The sequence below is a fragment of the Acromyrmex echinatior genome, chromosome 7 (genome assembly GCF_024713525.1).
Source record: "Acromyrmex echinatior isolate Ae372 chromosome 7, ASM2471352v2, whole genome shotgun sequence".
In the NCBI taxonomy this organism is placed as follows: Eukaryota; Metazoa; Arthropoda; class Insecta; order Hymenoptera; family Formicidae; genus Acromyrmex; species Acromyrmex echinatior.
In genome coordinates this window covers 329456-350729 of record NC_141858.1, presented here as the reverse complement: position 1 = coordinate 350729, position 21274 = coordinate 329456, and the positions used below count along the sequence as shown (strand labels likewise).

At 33.6% G+C, this 21274-nt stretch overlaps 2 protein-coding genes across 15 annotated transcripts in view; one reads left to right on the top strand and one right to left on the bottom strand.

Annotated features, from left to right (window-relative positions):
- Nucleotides 1-21274, bottom strand: part of LOC105144004 (prominin-like protein) — a 331794-nt gene that overhangs the window by 226115 nt on the left and 84405 nt on the right. The gene's annotated exons all lie outside the window — the stretch shown is intronic.
- On the top strand, nt 2075-2621 carry LOC147908892 (uncharacterized). The gene has a single exon (XM_087408074.1). It carries the CDS (start codon nt 2075-2077, stop codon nt 2609-2611), a length of 537 nt encoding a protein of 178 aa, XP_087264200.1. The 3' UTR covers nt 2612-2621.

Here is a 21274-nt window from a genome sequence, read left to right as displayed (position 1 = left end):
GATAACGCATCCTTTACAAGGTCGGTGACGTCATAGCTCGACAACACTCGCTCATCCAGCTGCATCAGGAAGAAAAAGAAGAAACTCAGCGCGACAAACGTTACATTTTTAAAGTCTTTGGGATTCGCGGTGCGCAACATTTGAGATGACTGATATATTAAACATTAAAGACGAGCCGATCTTCGACGATCGCATCGTCAAGATTGAGACTCACACGTACAGCCCGTTCGCCAACAGTACATTTGGATACAGCGACGAAATAAGAATACTCATACAGCAACAAGATCTGTACACACTGCCGTACGAAAGCTTTCTATATGTCGAGGGAAAACTGACGAAGAACAAAGTGGTCCAGGGTGCTCATGTGGCATTGGAAAATAATTGCGTCGCGTTCATTTTCGATGAAATTCGATATGAACTCAATGGTGTGGAGATTGACCGTAATAGAAATGTGAGTATAACTAGCACGCTCAAAAACTATGTAACAGTCATCCGACAGAAGCGTGATTCTACGGAATGCTGGCTGGGATGCGCAGACTACTACAGCCGGATATTTTAATTTCTGTGTACCGCTCTACGTACTGCTGGGATTTTGCGAAGATTACAAACACGTGGTGATCAACGCTCACGAGTTGATTTTAATACGAGCGCGCAACGACAACAATTGTCTGACGGAAGATCCGGCGATAGAGCTCGAATTATTCAAAGTACAGTGGCGAATGCCGCACGTGTTATTGAGCGAGATAAATAAGCTGTCGATGCTGCGCGCTTTGGAGAGCGGACGATATCTGAGCATGGCTTTTCGCTCGTGGGATCTGTACGAATTTCCACTCTTGCAGAGCACAACCAAACATTCGTGGGCCATCAAGACGGCTACTCAACTCGAGAAGCCGCGCTACGTTATTTTCGCTATGCAAACAGGTCGAAAAAATGTCATGTCCGAGGATGTAAGTCGATTCGACGATTGCAAATTAACCAATGCGAAACTTTACCTGAATTCGGAATGTTATCCGTACGATGACTTGAATCTGGATTTTGACAAAAACAGATGTGCGATTCTGTACGACTTGTACGCGCGTTTTTGCAAGGGCTACTACGGATACGAGTATCTCGAGTCTCACCTTTACAACTTTTTTACTAATGGCCCATTCGTAATCATCGATTGCTCTCGACAGAACGAATCAGTCAAGAGTGACACCGTGGACGTGCGATTAGACTTTGAATGTAAAGAGGATGTACCCGCAAATACAACAGCCTATTGTCTCATCATACACAATCGCGTGGTTCAGTATAATCCATTGACCAATATTGTGCGCAAAATCACCTAAGATGCACCTCTAACACGATATAAGATCTACGATACGTCGCAATCGACCGCAGTCTTCTCGACAATATGCTCGTGCCAACGTTCGTGGATCTGCAAGGATTCATCGTTAACAAGAAATTTATCGTGAAGGAAGTGGCGGTGCTGAAATAGGGGATCGTTCTCACACATTACATTTTTACGATTTCCGTGCCATGGAAATTTTTGACAAGATCCGACAGGTTGCGCTTCCTGGTTGACTGCTTATCACCATGGATTGCGATGGGAGGACGGAATGGTCCCATACAACGAGGCGAAACGTCTGATCACAGCAGCTGTATTTGAAGATGATGCTATCGTGTATGTTAAGGGACGCGAAAAACGAACGTGGCTGGAACTTGCTTTTGGACGATGAGCGAGAACGCATGTGCATCGAGACCTTGAATGTAGTTTACGAAGACCTGGAATCTTTAACCAAGATGGATGTTGCTAATACTATGAGATGTGGACAACATGTTCAGAATTGCGCGTTACAAAATGTATTGAAAATATATAACTGGTGGTTGCAAAAGAATTTTTTAAATAAAAATACGTTAACGTATTTATTATGTATTTCTTTTTTCTCTTCCTTTGTAATACATGTACTCGTATGATGAACGTATATGTATGAACATATATGTATGAACGTATACATCGTACGAAACGAAGAAGAACTGCAATAATATGTAAGTTTTAATATTCTATACACAAAAGAAAAAAGTTTTTAACATTATGTATATTCACAGCATGGAGCATCGCAAAATGCGTTTATTGGGCAGACGTTACGATCTGACGACTACGGGCTACAAATTTTTGGAAATTGGAATCGTTGGTCCACCGAGTTACGTGGAGATCGCCCTGGGAGATCATCGCGGACATGAACTGCTGCTGTCTCTCGAAACGTGGAAGGGTCTCTACGAGCAGCGATGGAATGTTTACAAGATGTTGCGAAACGAATACAAGGACAATTTTATAAGTGTTGGACCGCTAACTGTCAGCGTTTGCATGCTGAACGATGCTATGCTCGTACGTTTCAATTCTTCGTCCGTACGCATGATGATGACCGAAACGACGCTACGACATATGTTTGAGTTTGACGAATGTATCGATGTAACGTTCGAACGATTAACCCGACTCGTCGATACGGTTGATATCAAGTATACGCGATTCTCCAACATCCCGTCCAAAAACGCTATACGCGATAGTGATATCTTTAACAAACATCAGCTCGTCGATTGTGAGCTATTGGCTTTAGTTTTTAATACGTAAAAAAAAGAAATGATGTAATAATATGTGAATAAAAAATTTTTTTTGTTCATATCATTATATATATATATATGTACTTTCTTTACTTCCCATCCGTCTATCCATCCATCCATCCATTCATCCTATATATATCTCGACGCGCTATAGCGATAACTTTTCGTGACGGCACTTATGATCTAAAGTGTTTTATATACAACTGCCCCCCTATAGATCCTAGGCAGGCTGGCTTCTCAACGGCGAAGATCGATTCTCAACGTCAGTCTTTGTTCTGCTTTGTCCGCGCGCAAGACGTGTTAAGACGTGAGTGATATTTTTTTTTTCCCCAATGTGCAACAATATTCTACTATTTTAGCGTTAATGATAGAATATTGTTGCACATTTTCTGTGATTAAGTGAAATGATAATTTTTATATTGTGCAGTTATAACATGCAAAAAGAACAAAAAGTTGAGGAAACTGCCGCCTCCTCCTCCTCCTCCTCCTCCTCCTCTTTCTTAGAGGATATCACAGAATAATATCACAGTTGATCTCACTGAATTAAATGTAGATCAATTAGGAGTGTTCAATCGCCTCATTGCCAAGGTGGATGATCTCAGGCATGTGTGCATTAATAGAGTTGCGTTCAAATACCTCATCGGCAATCTCGATAAAGCTGTGAAGGAAGAGGAAATGAAAAAGGAAATGGAAAAGGAAATGAAAGAGAAAGTAGAAGAAGAAACTAAAGAGGAAGTGGAAGAAGAAACTAAAGAGGAGAGCGTTTCCTCCTCCTCTTTCTCAGAGGAGAGTCAGAGTGATATCATAGATCTCACTCAACTACACGTAGATCAATTAGAACTATTCCATCGCATCATTGAGATTACCGATGAAGTGGACGATCTCAGGCATGTGCGCATTAATAGAATTGCGCTCAAACACTTTTTCGACAATCTCGATGAGGCTGTGGAAGAAGAAGAGGAAGTAGAAGAAGAGGAAGTGGAAGAGGAAGAGGAAGTGGAAGAGGAAGAAGGAGAAACTGAAGAAGAGAGCGTCTCCTCCTATTTCTTAGAGGAGATTCATGATAATATCATAATTGATCTCACTCGAATACGCATAGATGAATTAGGACTGTTCTATCGCATCATGGAGATTGCCGACGAGACGGACGATCTCAAGCATGTGAGCATTAATAGAACTGCGTTCAATTGTCTCATCTACAATTTCGATGAGGGTTTGGACGAAGAGGAAGAGGAAGAGGAATAAGAATTCAGCGGAAGATGAGGAGGAGGAGGAAGAGGAGGAATAAGAGGAGGAAGAAGAGGAGGAGGAAAAGGCGGTGAAGGAAGAAGAGAAGGAGGAGAAGACGGTAGAGGAAGAAGAAGAGGAAGAGGAAGAGGACTAAGAATTCAGCGGAGGATGAGGAGGACGGAGAGGGAGAGGGTGTGGAAAAGGTAAGAATATTTTTTTTTATTATATAGTTTTTTTCTTTCTTTTTTCTTTAATATTTTTTGTTCGCGTTATAATATTATCACGCATTTAGGGAGTGGACTCCGCAATGGCTGTCTGAAACGCATTTTTTTTTTTTAAGGATAGACGCGAGGTCTACGGTGGTGGCCCGAAACACACTTTAGGATGGACGCGGGGTCTGCGGCGGCGGCGGAGCGCTGGCGCCTGCGACGGGGTGTGGGGTGATGGCGATGACGCCGACGCTGATAGAATTGCGTTCAACCATCTCATCGACAATCTCGATGAGGCTGTGGAGGAGGAGGGGGACGGAAAGGGAGAGGGTGTGGAGAAAGTAAGAATTTTTTTTTATTATATAGGTTTTTTTCTTTCTTTTTTTCTTTAATATTTCTTGTTCGCGTTATAATATTGCTACGCATTTAGGGAGTGGACTCCGCAGTGACTGCCTGAAACGCATTTTTGGGATAGACGCGAGGTCTGCGGTGATGGCCCGAAACGCATTTTAGGATGGACGCGGGGTCTGCGGCGGCGGCGGTCCCAATAATACGTGACACCACAACATGGCGATACGTATCATCATATCAGTAAACACTGATAGCGCTGAGACTCATCATATCAGTAAACATCGATAGCGCCGGGACTTTCCGCGCCTCCCCTCCCTTCCCCGCGTCTACCAGTACTCCCCGCACCTACTCCCCCGCGTCTATGAGTATCCCCCCGCACCCCCCTCAGAGGACCAGGGTTAGAATCGCCACTATTATACTACTTAAGCTCAATCGATTGCATCCACTCGGAACATATAATGAAAGTATTTTTGTTTTTTCTCTACGTACCCTCTACGTACAAAGAGATATTGCGATGCAAAATCTGAATCTTTGATATTTCGTTTTGGCATTAACGTCGTCCAAAGAAGAAACGTACAGTCCGTTTTTTCGATAATAGACGGCTTTTGATCTATTTAATCAGCAGATAATGACAGCATTGGCTGTCATTATCAAGATCAAGGCCAATGGAGATTATTCTTTTTATTTCCATTTTTGCACTAAAAATTCATTTTTACGTAAAAATGAAAATAAGAGATATAATGGTCTCCATTGGTCTTGATAAATGTTATTTAGAACATGATCCTAAACAACGCTTACGAGGTTTTAACGTTGGTCGGATACCTTGCGTAATGCCAATGTTGACGGTACTGTAACTTTCAAACCCTATAACTCGAAAAGTACTTAATAAAAAATAACTTTATTATAGTATTTTGAAAAGCTCTTGACACCAGTTATTAGATTCTGACATCAAAAATAGGGTGTCCTATTTAAAAAAGTCGATGTGACCTTAATTTGATCTTATCGATGCTATCCAAGGTCAAACTAATAAAATCTTTTTAAGCCTTACAACATTTATCTGAAACATTTTTCTATAAAACTTATATTTTCTGAGTTATTCAGGGGTATCGACCTTTTCTCCTCATCCTGTATAGATACATATTATATTATTCCAAATTATGGCATATTTATACAGAAAGATATCTCTCTACTTAATTATAAAAGATTAATCAATTTTTTATATAATATATCTATCAAATTTTTATATCTTTTTTATATCTATAGATTTACCCAAATCATCTATGTAATATATTTATGTATAAATATTGTTAAATTTATTTATACAAGACAAACAGACCGAACCGAGTCAAAAAATACTTTACCATTTTACAATTTTCGTTATAATTAATGAAATATTAATTTCTAGATTGCCGAACAAACGGATAAATCGATGCATAAGACAACTTCGAGGTATCTTTCAGAGTTCTTTATGAAATATCTAAAAGATATTTTTTACAGAACTCTTAAAGATACCTCAAAGTTATCTTATGATATCTCATCTTATTGTCCTTAAAGATATCTTAAATTAAAGATGTTTTATATATTTTAGATTTTAGGCATTTCGCTCATTAGATAATTAAAAAAAATTTTCGAAAATTGCAAAATGATAGACTTTTTGTCTTGACAGTTTGTTTACTCCACCTGCCATATATGTCAAAAAGTTTGAAACATCTTATATAGACTATACAGATTATATTTTTGCAGTATAATTCTCAAGATGATATTAATGTTATCATACGAACGTCATTAATATTTCGACATATGTTGCCATATTACTGTGAACTTGCAGTTTGACTTCGCAGACGACTTCTGATGACAACGAAATGCCGTTATATTGCAATCAAAAATTAATTCGTTGTAGAAATACTAATATCAGCAAGTTGCGGTCAATTTGCTGTAATCTGATGTAGAATTCATATGAGTACAACCTAAGACGCACAATGACGAAGTACCTTGGCTCGAATTTCTAGAAATTGGTTGCTTCAATAGTTGTCAACTGAGAAGCAATCTCAGAGGCATTTGACTATTTGGGAATATACATTACACAGGGTTAGGAAAATTACTCTAGAAGTTCCTTATAAGTTATTTTTAAGTTATCTTATGTTAAGTAGATCGGCACAAACAACTTCTTGATTGCACTGTATTTTCGCTTAGACACATCAAGTGTCAAATATCACCAAAACATAAAATAATTTGTTATATTTAAAGAATATGCATTTCGCGGGTTTTGTCCATGTTCAGATCCATTCTTGGAATGCCAATATTTCATGAACCTTGCAGCCATTAGGATGAGGAGCAGCCTGATACTGTCCTCCGGGCCGTTTCTTTTATATTACGTTACTTGTTGGAGTAGAGGGGGAGGGGAGAAGAAGAGAATTATGGGTGGAGGGAGAGAGATGGAGGAAATTGATCGGTCTTCAAAAACTGGGAGAATGGTTTTCCAAATTTTATTTATGTTGTAACCATTATCTCTATTTAGATTGTTAGGATATTTTCGTACCTCTATGGCTTCTCTATACTTTCTTGGAAAGTATGACGTAATATTGGCTATTATGGTCGTTTTGTCAAATAATATTTGATGTCCTGTTTCGATGTTGTATTCTGATAATGTTGACTGCGTGGCGTGTTTTAGCCTGACATCACGTTGATGTTCTTTTATCCATAGGTTGACCATTTCCCGGTTTCTCCAATGTATATTCCGCAGGAACAAGATATTTTGTATACTCCTGCGGAGCTGAATGGAGGTCTTTGATCTTTAGGATTTCTTAAGATTTGTCTTATCTTTTAGATTTCTTAAGATTTGTCCTATCTTTTGGGGTAGTTTGAAGATTTGGGGTAGTTCAAATATTGTGTTTGTTTAATATCCTGCCGATTCGATCTATTGTTCCTTTAACATATGAGAGAATGGATAGGATCCTTTCGTCTGATTGTGTGTCAGAGATCGTTGTCTTGTTTGCATGTTATTATTATCCACTCTCTGACGGGACGATCTTTGAATCGTCGCTCCCGGGAGGGGTTTATAAAAATTTCTCCTCGTTAAAAAAAAATTAATGTAGACTGTTAGCGATTAAACTAAATTAAATTAAATTAAATTAAATTAAATTAATTATGTTCGAAGTATTCGATACCGATCAGCTTTGTACAGGGCCACCAAACCGTCATGGTTTTTGCGTTACCAGCATTTGTGACGCCCTCACAGCTATGACAGAAGAAAGTGGAATTTAACGTGCGATACCTGCACGTGAGTTAGTTTAACCCACACGGCCCCCATGGGCGTGGGATTGGAATACGTTCGATCAGCGCGATCATACCGCGGCTATACCGAGACTCCCAATTGCGCTCCCAACAAGCAACTCACTAGTTGGAGCGAGCGACTATCCACGCTCTACTAGCTATGCAAGCTGGTTCCCGAGCATGTTACGCGGCTCATCCGTCGGACCCAGAAGCCCCTACCCAGCATGTAGGGTAGATGCCGGTCGGAATATGCCGAAAAAGCTGATGACAGCCATACTGAATATTAGTTCCTCATTTCCGATTGCCACAGCTATGAGGTCACCACAAATGCTGGCAACGCTTGAAAACAAAAAAAGAGATTGGTAGTCTTGCTTTGCACTGAGGACTCTCATCGAATTTCCATGATTTCCGTTCATAGCCAAAAATGTCCAAACTCGGCCCTCCGATCGGGAATTTTAGAGCCGGATCAAAAAAGCCGCAAAAGAGAGTGAGACCGGCGATAATGAGATGCAGATGTTGCGAATCAGATCAGAACAGCAGAGATCGATGTGCGATTCGCGTGATAAAAGAAGTCGAATCTAGCTTTGTTCTTCTCCGCTAGATGATCTGAGACCTTTCATCTATCTCGCGAGCGACCTGATATTCGTGTGTTTGCATGTGCCTGTGCGTGTGCGTGTGCGTGTGCGTGTGCGTGTGTGTGTTGTGGATACGTGTGTGTAAATGTGATCATTTTAGGTCGTGCCTGGTATATACTTGCTTGGTATATACTTGCTTGAGCTCAAGACGCGACACCTTATATGCATTTATTATGGAAATTATGTACACAAAGTCATGTGAAATTTGAACAAATGATAAAGTATAATATAAAAAGTATGTATTGGGCTCAATTTCTGTGATAAATGCATATAAAATAATCTAAAAGGTAACTGTAAGTAATTTGGAAAGCAACTTTCCCAATCTTGATATTGTAGTCGAGGTCTACAACGAGTCAGTATAATCAGTAATAAACTAAATCAGTGTTCGCAAAAATCTGCACATTTCGGGCTGATTCCAGCGACCTTCACTACTGCTCGAGGCTCAGCGGCCGATCCGCTGAACGCTTACGTGACGCTCTGGCTCATATCAATCCTTATACCAGAAATATATTGGAGGTACATCTTCCACCAAATTATTATTGAAACATATTTTTTATTAAATAATTTATTTTTACACTATGGAAAAAAATTAGGGAAGCACTTTAAAATCTGCAAATTTTATCGATTTTAAGAAACAAATATCTCGGCTTACAGAAATCGTAAGACATTCCTTAGCATGTTTTAAAGAATAAAGTCTTTACTTTAAAATGGCTTGAATGAAATTTTTCGTCCCATTAAATTATTTTTTTTCGTGAAAATCAAAAGCAGAGTGTTAGAGTCTTAAAAATGTCATGACATTGCAGCCTTCTATGGACAAAGCAACGACGAGACAAAAAATGTTACCACATTAGTTTTGAAGCCGAGAATATTCCCTTTAAAATGGCATTAAAAAAATATTCTAGCTTGTCTAGGAGCTGAATTATCAGGTTCCAAAGTAGACCCTATTTTTTTGCAAGATTTTGGTTAATACTGACATTCGCGTTATCCGATGTGCATCACGAGGAAATTGCTCGGTCGTTGCATATCATGGTGCACACGCACACGCACACGCACACGCACACGCACACGCACACGCACACGCACACACACACGCACTTTATGTAGGTAATTTACGGGTTTTACTTATAGATGGAGGGACAGAATTACATTGATGATTACACATATCGGAGGTTGTTAGCGGCCGATGGCAATATTCCTAGAGCATATGGATTGACAAAGATCCATAAATCTAGAAATCCCTTAGGATTATTGTTTCAATAAATAGTCCTTATATAATTTCTTTTTATATTTACATAATATTATTAATGATGCTATACCGGAAGTCACATAAAAAATAATTTTGATCTTATTAAAAAATTAAAGAACTTTATATTAAATTTGATTACAAGCTGATTTCTCTTAATGTGGTTTCCCTTTTTACGAATGTTCCTATAGATTTAGCATTTGATGTTGTTGGTAGATGGGATTTTATATTTAAAAAAAACCGAAGTTTCTTTAGATCAATTTTTGATAGCTTTTCGGATGATTTTGAATTCTACTTTTTTTATTACTTTTAATAATATACTTTATAAACAAATTTTTGGGACGTCTATAGGTTCACTCTTATCTCCAATTGTGACTAATATGGTCATGCAAGATTTTGAGGAAGTTGCGATTGGAATATTGCCTTGTTATTTTATTTTCGTTATGTGAATGACATTATCTTAGTCGCCTCATCTGAGAGGATGACATTTTAGGAATTTTGAACTGCTTACATACTATACAGTTTACTATGGAAGTTGGTACAGACGGGAGAAGTTTCTGGATACGTTACTAATGGTTGAAGAGAGGAAACTTATTTTTGACGGATACCGAAAAGCAACCTTTTCCAGAAAGAACTTGATTAATGCTGTCAATATTTTTTTAAATGATGGATAGCCTTTACAATTTATTTTTGTAACGATTCGCAATAGAATTAAATTTCACATTCATAATAAGAATATCACAAATAATAATAATGTTAGAGATAAGTTTTTTGCAATTTTGAATGTCAATTCCATATCCAAAAAATTTTCACCGCTTGCAAATATGTTTAACTGTAAGTTAGCTTATACTATATTCCAAATACATTTAAAAATTTCATAATAAAAAAAGGGAAAGATCAATTGGAATCATTACAGAATCAAAACGTGGTCTACAAAATTTCATGTAATGACTACGAAGTTAGTTACGTGCCAAACCAAGAGGCAGTTAAAGACACGTATGCATGTTTCCGACATTAATAAAAAAAACAAAATCTCCATCAGTTATTTCATTGTATTGAGGAGAACTATAATTTTAAATGGGATGATGTTAAAATCTTGGACATAGAAACTTCCTATAACAAAAGATTGATTTCGGAAATGTATATAAAAAGACAAAAACACGGAATTAATAAACAAAATGATACTGATTCGTTGCCTGAATTATATTCTAATATCATACAGTGTCTTCTCCCTTCCTAGTTATCTTTCCTTATTCCTCCTACAGTCAGTATCTTTCCTTATTCTTTCTGCAGTCAGTATCTTTCCTTTGTCTTTTCATTACCTCTTGCTATTGTGTTTGTTGTATCTCATCTGGGACACATCTCTCGTTGTAATATATTATTGGCTGTATATAACCTGAGGTACATCTTTATTTTAATTTTGTAATTTGCTCCAATTAGAGATGATAATGTATAAACGATTGTTATTTTTCTCCGTTTATTGAGATTTAAACTCTTTTCTAAAGAAGGTACATTTATTTATATTATTTTATCTTCACTGTTGCATTATATGTTAACGCTAATTGTTACGGTTACTTTATATTTTTTCTAAATAGATCTTTTATGTTAAGCTCTGCGCTGCTGTAATCCAAGGTTTTCCTTTGAGTACTATGGAATTTTTAAAGTTGGATTCAACATTTTTATTATACATGACAACTTCTATAAGAATACAAAGAAAAAATGCCATCCAAGTTGGATTACGTTGAACGTTTAAAGGAATGACTACACTATTGCAAGCATTTCAGCGAATTATACGTATTATATTACATTACATTATACATTTATCAAATTATAATAATTTGCCGTTTTGGAATAATATTTAAATATTTGTGAACATTGAGAATGACCCAATCGGTGTCGAAACGTTTGGTTTGTTGTTTAATTTCATATTTATAATTAAAATAGACTTTTATTATTTATTTTTGTTATCTCGTAGCCCTTCATTTTATTGTTTTTATTTATTATTATCGAGCCTCATTACTCTTTGTATATTAAAAAATAATTTGTGGGAGGGCTGAGTAGGCAGTCAGTCCCCTACTCGTTAAAAACAATCGATTTGGAAAATTAAATACACAGGATTTATATGCTATTCATGTGCTATTTATGCGCTCATATGCACACAGTCTTAATTTTTGCACTGCGACCATGAAGACACTTCCCTCTTAGAGCGAACAGTCACATTCACTCCTAAGTCGTTTAAAATTTCCAAGCATTCTCGATTTTTGCGCTGTAACCCTTAAGTATGGTAACGCATAAACTCTGTTAATTTTAATTTTAATTTTCCAAATCGATTGTTTTTAATGGATGGAGGGGGGAGGCTGATTGACAGCCTACTCAGCCCCCCACAAAAAATTTTTTTTCAGCTAAACGGAATGAGCGCAAGAATTTTTTCTTGCGAATATGGATAGCGCATAAATAACGCATTATTATATAATTTTTTCATTAAGATTTGGTTAAGTGGAGAGGCCAGCTAAGCAGACGTTAATTGTGCATAATTTTACATATAATTATATATAAATAATTTTTTTACATTTTTTCGAACTTGATTTTTTTTTAAACAAATAGTGCGAAAATTACTTTTTTAATTATTTATAATGTTTTCACATTATTATTATTATTTCTATTACTAAAAAGTAATTTTACAAAAGAAAGGATGTATGAACATATATGGACATTTTTCATATAATATTTTCATATATAATACATGTTTATGAATATTTATGCGTGTTTATGTATGATTATACATATTTATACATATTCATGCATGAACAATTTTTTACCAGAAAAATGCTATATGTCACGTACATTATAGATTTCCAGTACATACAATCAATTTTGGAACTAATCCAATACAACTTTAATATCTTCACTGATTTACTTATTTTTGTTGAAATTTGTAAATTTCTTCTTTTTATTCATTTCGTCATTATACTAGAGATCTGTTAAAAAAATAAGCGAACTTTTTTTTTAATTTTTATTATTAAACATATAGCTTATTGGTCTTTGTTCTCCTTCAAATTACTCTCCTCTATTCACACATTTGTCCCAGCGGTGTTTCCACTTTATCATGCAGTTCTGAAAAGCTTCTTTTGGAATATCCTTCAATGCCAGTGACGAAATCTTCTAAACATCATCAATGTGTCGAAACGGTGTCCTTTCAGCACTAATTTTAATTTTGGAAACAAGAAAAAGTCACAGGGAGCAAGGTCTGCGGAGTAGAGACGCTAGGAGAGGACAGTCATCTGATTTTTGACACAAAACTTAAGAATTGACAAGGCTGAGTGGGCAGGCGCATTGTCATGGTGAAGGAATCATAGGTCTGTTTTTTATTGCTGCACTTTCTAAATTGGTATACAGTGCAATAAGTTGAAGTGAAAAAATATACATGTTGTTTCACTTCAATTTATTACACCGTTCAGAGTGCAGCAATAAAAAACAGACTTCTTGAGTTGTCTCGCCACAACTGTGGTCTCTGCGAATTTTTTCGCGCAACCTTTTCAAAACACCTTCGTAGTGTTGACGGTTGAGTGTTTGACTTTGAGGCAAAAATTCAAAATGCACAACTCTATTGAAATAAAAAAATTTCACATTGCATCGTTGCTGCCGTAAATCGGGCATCGTAAAAATCACCGAACACTAAAACGTTATACTCAAATAGCAATAACTCTGAAACTAAACGAGATATAAACAATGTGAAAAAAGCTGGTTACTCGGAAGATTATAACAATTGTAGTGCTGCCAATCGCATGTCTAGGACGCTCCATTGCGGTATAATTCAAAAAGTTCGGTTATTTTTATAACAGACCTTCATGTACAATCTATCATTAGCTATTATTATCTATCATTCGTCATTATTAGACACCAGATTTTTTTTCTATGCAATTGCATTTTTTTTTTAGAGTGCGGATTGAAGAGTAAAACTAAAGTAGAAATGTGTCTTATTAAAAAAGTATTTAAAAAATGCATATTTATTTGTGCATATTTTGTGCATATTTGCATATTTTTACATATTTTAAACAATTTTATATATTTTATATTAATTTCAATGTATTTTATATTAATGTCAAGCTACACAAGGACAATTTAACGATCGTTAAAATCGTTAAGATTTACGGAATAAGTCTCTCAAATACGTAAGTAAAGTAAATAAAAATACGTAAATATTTATCATTACTACTTTAGAACATGCGAACGTTCAAACGTTCTGAAATCAGTACGTTGCTGTTATCTTGTGAAGTAGTCACGAGAGAGTGAATATTATTTCGAAAAATATTATAAAGTTCAGTAAAATGGGAAAAATTAAAAAGAAGAGATGTGTTTTAATTAACGATTGGATAAGATCAATGAATGAAAAACGTTTGTTTTTGATGGAGCAAGTATTTGTTGCAACTTACACAAAAAAGATGTATGTATATTATTTGATATTTCATAGCAAAAAACATTTTGTATTTGTGTTGTTCATTTTGTATTTGTATTATAACAAATAGACCACTAAAGTCCTTAAAATTTTGTATTGAATTTGTGTTGAATACGTGAAATATGTTAAATTTTCCAATTTTATATTACTGAATTTAAGTATTGTGCACAATCTAATTATATACAATAAATAAATTTTGCTTTTCAGATTTCATGTGAACGGAAATCGCAATTGACACAACATTTAAACACTGCAATATACAAAAGCAATAAAGCTGAAAATTACGATTTGAATATTAATTTAGAAGATAATACAAATTCATTTTGTTATGAATTGTGTGAAGCAATGATGGCTGTAAATATGCCTTGGTATGCACGCGATAATAAAATATAGAGTAATTTTTTGAAAAAAATATACAAATCGAAAAATTCCTAATAAATCGATGCTTCGAAAAAATTATCTTGAAAAATATTACAATAGAAAAATTCAAAAAATTCATGATAATATTGGTAAAAATTATATTTGGATTTCTGTAGATGAGATTATAGATAGTTCTGACCGTTATATAGCTAATTTAATTATTGAAAAAATGTGCGAAGATGAACCAGGAATTCCATTACTTGCATGTAAACAATTAGAACAAACGAATCATGCAACTATTGCTCGATTTATCAATACAATATTGTTGACATTATGGCCAAATGGAGAAATGGTAATGGAGAAAAAATATTATTACTCATCACAGATGCAGCTGCATATATGATAAAAGCTGGTGATCATTTGAAAATATTTTATCCTAATATATTGCATTTAACTTGCTTAATTCATGGATTAAATAGAGTCACGGAGCAAATACGTTTTCAATTCCAATCAGTTAACAAATTAATATCTTCAGTAAAAAAAAAGTATTTTTAAAAGCTCTACTTCATGTTGAAAGTTATCCAGATGGGTACAGTATCATTACCTCCTAAACCAGTTATAACAAAATGGGAAACATGGTTGCAAGCAGAGCATTATTTTATTCAAAATATCTCGTTGAAATCAAAGAAATTTATATTTTTTTCTTTTATTATTATTGATCCGTATAACAAATCAAACTAACCAAGACTTCTTATAAATTAAAGAACTGGAAAGGATAGTAGTACGGGCAGTAGTAGTCCAGCGCAGAAGACTACACAAATAATATGTCTATGAAGTGTGAAACTTCTTTAATCACTAAAACGCTTACATGTTTCGGCTCAATATGTTAATTTATGTTGTCTCTGAGGAAGGCTCAAAAGTGAGCCGAAATAAGTGCGTTTTAGTCAATAAAGAAGTTTCACACTTCATAGATATATTATTTGCACGACGCGCTTGACTCCTATTGCCCATATCCTTTCCAGTTTTATTATTGTTAAATTATAAAATATAATATATAAGTATAAATATAATATATAAGTAAAATTTATTATGTATAACATGTTGTTTATGCATTGGTTATTTTTATTTAAAAATACAGATAATTCAATTATTTGATGCAAATAATGCCACATCAATAAAAATAGCTCAGAAAAGAAGTATTGCAAAATGAACAACTTGATAACGATTTGGTATGTATTCAAACTCACTTTAAATATTTATCAGAAATTATGAAAAAATTTAGAAACGAGAGATATGTCTTTAACTGAGACCATGGATTTAGTAACTAATATTACAGAAATTACTATTAATTTATTTATAGAAACTAATATTACAGAATATTTAAAAAATACCAGATGAATGTGAAAAAGAAGTTATTTTGAAATTTGATTCTTAAAAAGCAATTCTGGATTTATTATATAATAATTTATTAAAATAAATGAAATTTTGAAAGGTAATAATGTTGAAGGAAATTCCAGCACATTATTGGAGTAAATATAAATACGCTCCCATTATATCTTGCGACGTGGAACGTTCTTTTGTGGCATATAAGATGATTTTTTTCAGATAAGCATCATAATAATCTCCAATCTAGAAAAAATATTAGTTTATTGTGATGCAAATTATAATTCTTAAAATATTTTATTAAAAAAATTATAATTTAAATTATCTTTTATATAACTTTATTTTTTGTAATATTATAAGTATAAATTTTTTAATTAAATGTGTTAATTAAATGTGTAATTGCACTAATTATATGTATAAGTAAAATAATAAAAACAATATATGTATAAGTGAAATAATAAAAACAATTTTTTATAAAAACATATTTTGCATATATCTTGCATATATGCATATTATTTTGCCTATATTCATCATAGAAAATGCATATTTGTATATGTTGCAGTATAACTATGTTAGATATTGCAAATAATACAAATTTTAGTTACTAACTGTTCTTGCAAATAATAGAAATTTTAATTATTAACTGTTCTTTTTTAATAATAAATATCTGCACATAAAATCCGATGTCTAGTCATTATACAATACTATATATAATCGTTTACTAATGTAACTTCAATATATAATATTTATTTTGTATTATATGTATAGACAAAACTGCGTTAGTTTTGCACATACACAAAGCTGTTTTTTCGCTATCGCGCTTTGTATAACATTCAAAATTCTTCTCTAGTTGTTTGAATTAAACTGTCTTTATTGTATGTTGTTATGAATCTAAATTTATTATTGCAAGTCTAACAATTATATATTAGATTTATTTTATCAATCATTAAACTGTTAAAAACAAATACAAAAGAACTCATCATTTTATCTTTTGACTAAATTACGTCATCAAACTAATAAAATCAACAATTTTAGTACGTATCCTTATTTAAGTGATATGTATTTAAGTGATATGTATTTAAGTGATAACTTTAAACCAGATTGTCAGTCAATCATTATTATTCAATCAATATTGTTTGTAAAAATCTTATTAGGATCTTCAGGCATGTCGTATAAATCATCGTCAAAATATTGATTTAGATTTTCTTTTGATCTACTAATGAAGTATCGTACATCCGATTAAACTGTTAACGCGACAAAAGATCATCGATCGTCACTTCGTCAAGTCGTATGTGTATAATCAGTGGCTAAGAATAAAAAGGCATGCTATTCTGAAGCTGTAAAACGACATTAGTATTCAATGAATACATTATATTTATGTAACGCTGATATCCTTAGTATTTAGAATGACACAAGCGATAATTAAAAATTCTATAAAATTAAGATAATATCTTCTCTCGAAACACTAAGATGTTAATGTACATTATTATGATATGATATTATTAAAATGTTAATGATGATTACGTATTATGCGGAATGGCAATTACAAAATTTGTAATTGCCGAGATTAAATACGACGTTAAATTATCGTCGTATACAACTTCCTAATTCGATAATATCATCAGTTCCGTTTTTCTTCCGAACATAATGAAGATAAGAGAAGCGTCAGTTGAGCTTTAATAATAATCCGTACTGTTAAAGGTGCCGTTAGACAACTGCGCGAAACTAGGCATAAACTTCAAGAACAAGCAACGTTATCCTAAAGAAACGGCCATCGCCACAATGCGTTGCAGGCTACTAAGCGAGGCGGACCAGAGCATTCGCAACTATCGAAATCCAATTCCACTATTATAATTTTTGCAGGCGTTAAAACCCGGATGAGTACAACTTAGATACAACTTAGTGATCAACTGTCCTAAATTGGAAGGGATAACTCCAAATTTTAATTCTTGTGTTGCTTTACAACGTGTCCCAAATTTTGTGCCAAATTAAGAATGTAATAATGAATTGTCCCTTCTTTTAGTACCAAATGCAATCACATAAAAAAATAACGAAGAAAAAATTATTGAATTGTTATCTAGTTGGGAAAAAGGGAGCAACTTTGTACAGGGACAGCTTTGAATTTTACTTCCTGTACAATTTATTAATATTATTTTTAAATATTATTTTTAGATTGAAAGGCATAAAGATATGCTCTATGCAATTTCTATAAATGAATAAAAATGCATTCAGGATTGAAAAGGATTTATTTCAACATTTATAAATTCATATTTTTGAAAATCTGAATCCATTTTAATCCATTTCAATCCATTCTCATTTGATGGGATGACAATGTAACACAGTGAATTATTATATCCTTGTTGCTTGTTAATGTTGAATAAAGATGATATGATCACTGTGTCACACTGTGTTGCCTACTGAAAAACACCATTCATTAGTCAAGTTCTTGTGACGATAAAGTTATGCGCATTTTTATGATTCAAATATGAAATCTAGAGAAATTTTATAAAAATTTTTTTTAAGAGGGAGAAAGTTTTTTTATAATAATTAAGAGAGATAGTCTAGTTGAAATTTAAATTTTAATAATTTAAGAGCGGAGTTTGTTTTAATTTTATTTTGATGAACATATCACTAAAAGTTATTAACTTTTGTTTCTTAACTTTTATTATATTTTCAAAAAAGCTCTTACTTGTATAAATAAATTAGTACATAAGAAATGTTTAACCTTCCATTTTTACGCGTTCAAAATGCCCCCCCTCCCCCCCTCCCCCCTCCCCCCACCTCCCAGAGTACTTTTGAACATAAAGAGTGCTTTTTTAAAATATAAATAAAATATATGTCATTATATTTGTTTCAATGTGGTTTATTATTGTATCTGTAGTATCAATATCTGCAGTAACTACTAGCACAACAGAAATACAAATAATTTCATTACATAGTAATTTATTAAAAATAAACAATAATGGACTCCTGACAAATCGAATTATAAACACGAAAATGTATAGGAGACAAGCATGGGAATCAGTGCGGAAAGAAATTATACATGTAGTTAAAAAATAACATATAATCTAAACTCTTATTTTGAATTTGGTTTTTTATTTTTTACAGAATAATCTATCTAACAAAACTATGAATCTCCTATGGGCTCTCCACTTTCCCCCATTACAGCAAATTTGATATTGCAAAGTTTTGAGAAGAAAATTTTACCGAATATTCTTCTCCTATTTCGTTTTATTATAGATATGTGGATGATCTTATCATGTTTGTTTTTGTATCTTCAAAGGACTCTGTTCTTTCTACTTTTAATTCTTTCTATCCTAGAATGTAATTTACAATGGAGATTGGGGAAAAGAAATTGAATTTTTTTAACATTACGTTTATTAACAACAATACAATATCATTGAATGGTACTATAAATCCATTTTTGGGATAGATATCTCAATTTTTTTGTCTCATTATCTTCTTTCACAGAAAAGAGATACTATTATAGTTGATCGAATGTTTTTCTGTCACATTCTAAACTTCACGCTTATAATTAATATTTTACTTAATAACGACTATCTATTACATTTTATTTTTCATACGATTCACAATGGCTTGAAATATTTATTAAAGATAGACCTCTAATCTTTTATCGATCATTAAACAATCATCATGGTTTAGTACCATATGTTCCCTCTATCTCAGAAAAGTTTATCCAAAAGTTTAACAATCAAGATATTAATAGAATTTCGTTTTATAATAAATAAATGAATTTACAATATATATATACATATACATCTATGATGATTAAAAATCGCTGGAAATAGATTGCGCAAAACTTATATTAATAAAACGAAAATATCAGAACATTTCGGCTCCGTTTTGAGCCATCTCCTCTCTCTGTTTGAAATTAATAAATAACTTAAATCTAATATCGTGGAAACGCATTCACCATTACGTGATTACAGCTGCGATGCAGTGAGAATCTCCATGTTAACAAAACTGAGTGGAAGTACGATAATCAGTCTCAGGCACATAGCCGCAATCGCACATCACAAAGTGTATATACATTGTTACGACAAATGTTGCTATTGAGATTTTCTCAATTGAGTTTTTTGAGTTAATGTATTTAAACAATTTACTCGGAGATCGGAGATTAAGTTGTGCGGTTAAGAATGCGGTTCACTGGGAAGTACCGGATAATTTATAGAAAGGGTAATCTTGAATCCGGTGCCAAAAAGATCGTGAAGTTTATAGGCGAATAGTTTAAGGTAGATTGCCTTTTAGAATGTTTTTGTAATTAGGAAACGTGAGATTGACCTCCAATTTCTTTAGAGTGTAGACGGGTTCGCGGGGTGAGTCTACCGATTTGTTTTGATCTAGCAATTGCGCTAGTTTTTGAAAATAGAGGAAAGGATCTTGGTTTGAAATAAGGGCCGATTTAATTTGGAATCTCAATCTCTTTTCTCTTTGTCTTCGTCCGTCTTTAGTAGGCATGCAAATAATGCAAAAAGAATTATAATAATAATGTTCCGGAGAACCGTCGTAAGAACGGGGCCACGCTATTGGCAGCGACAGTCGTAATAGCTCTCTGGATATGAGAAAATTATGAATTTTTTTTCCGAGGAAGTGTTAATAAACGAGGCCACGCTATTGGCGACAGTCGCAACAGCCCCTCGGATACCCATATATATATATATATATATATGTACTTGTATGTAACCGAAGATCAGAGATTTAGGTTCCTTCCGATTCGATTCAATATTTTCGTTTATTAAAAGAAGCAAAACAATGCGAAAAAGAAAAATATAGAAATGTGGTTCTGATGAAACGCGAGGATAGTTCTCACCTTGATTCGACTATGCTGGATAGATTTCTACTTATGGTTTGTGAATGAATGACTGTAGGTAAGGCTGAACATATAACTGCAAGTAAAACTGAACATATGTAATGATTGAATGTGTATCTGAATTTATAACTATAACTGACCTATAACTGTACTGTAACTGTAATTGTAATTGACTGTTTCTATTTTTGACAGCTCCTTTTATACTTTGAAAATGAATATGGAAGTGTCCTTTCAGGACCAATCAATACTCCTCAAAATTTAATAGAACCTATACTCACGCTTTCCTTGAGATAAGACAGCAAGGCTCCGCGTAAACCCTACTCCCCACTCTACTCTTTATTCTTAATATGTAAGTTGAGTTTTAATAATTTGTAATAAAAATTCGGTTTTCCTTAATATCCTTTATGCGAAGCGAATCCACTACATTCATATATTTAAAATTAATTTAATTTTGTTAGAAGAAGAAAAAGGAAGAAAAAGATATTCCTCGCATTCAGAAAGATTTTATTTTACTGTTAATTACTTAATTGTTAAACGCTAATACAATATACACTATTACTAACGTTAATGTACGCTTTTATTTATAATAATGTTAATATACGTTTTTATATTTATAGGAAGGCTTCTTTGAAAGAGATCGTGTGATATTCTTAGACATTCTTTAAAATAATCTGTAGATAATTTGTATGACGCATAAAAGTA

What these genes read in the sequence shown, in the direction of transcription:
- LOC147908892 (XM_087408074.1), top strand. Translation starts at nt 2,075, where the DNA reads ATGTATATTCACAGCATGGAGCATCGCAAAATGCGTTTATTGGGCAGA.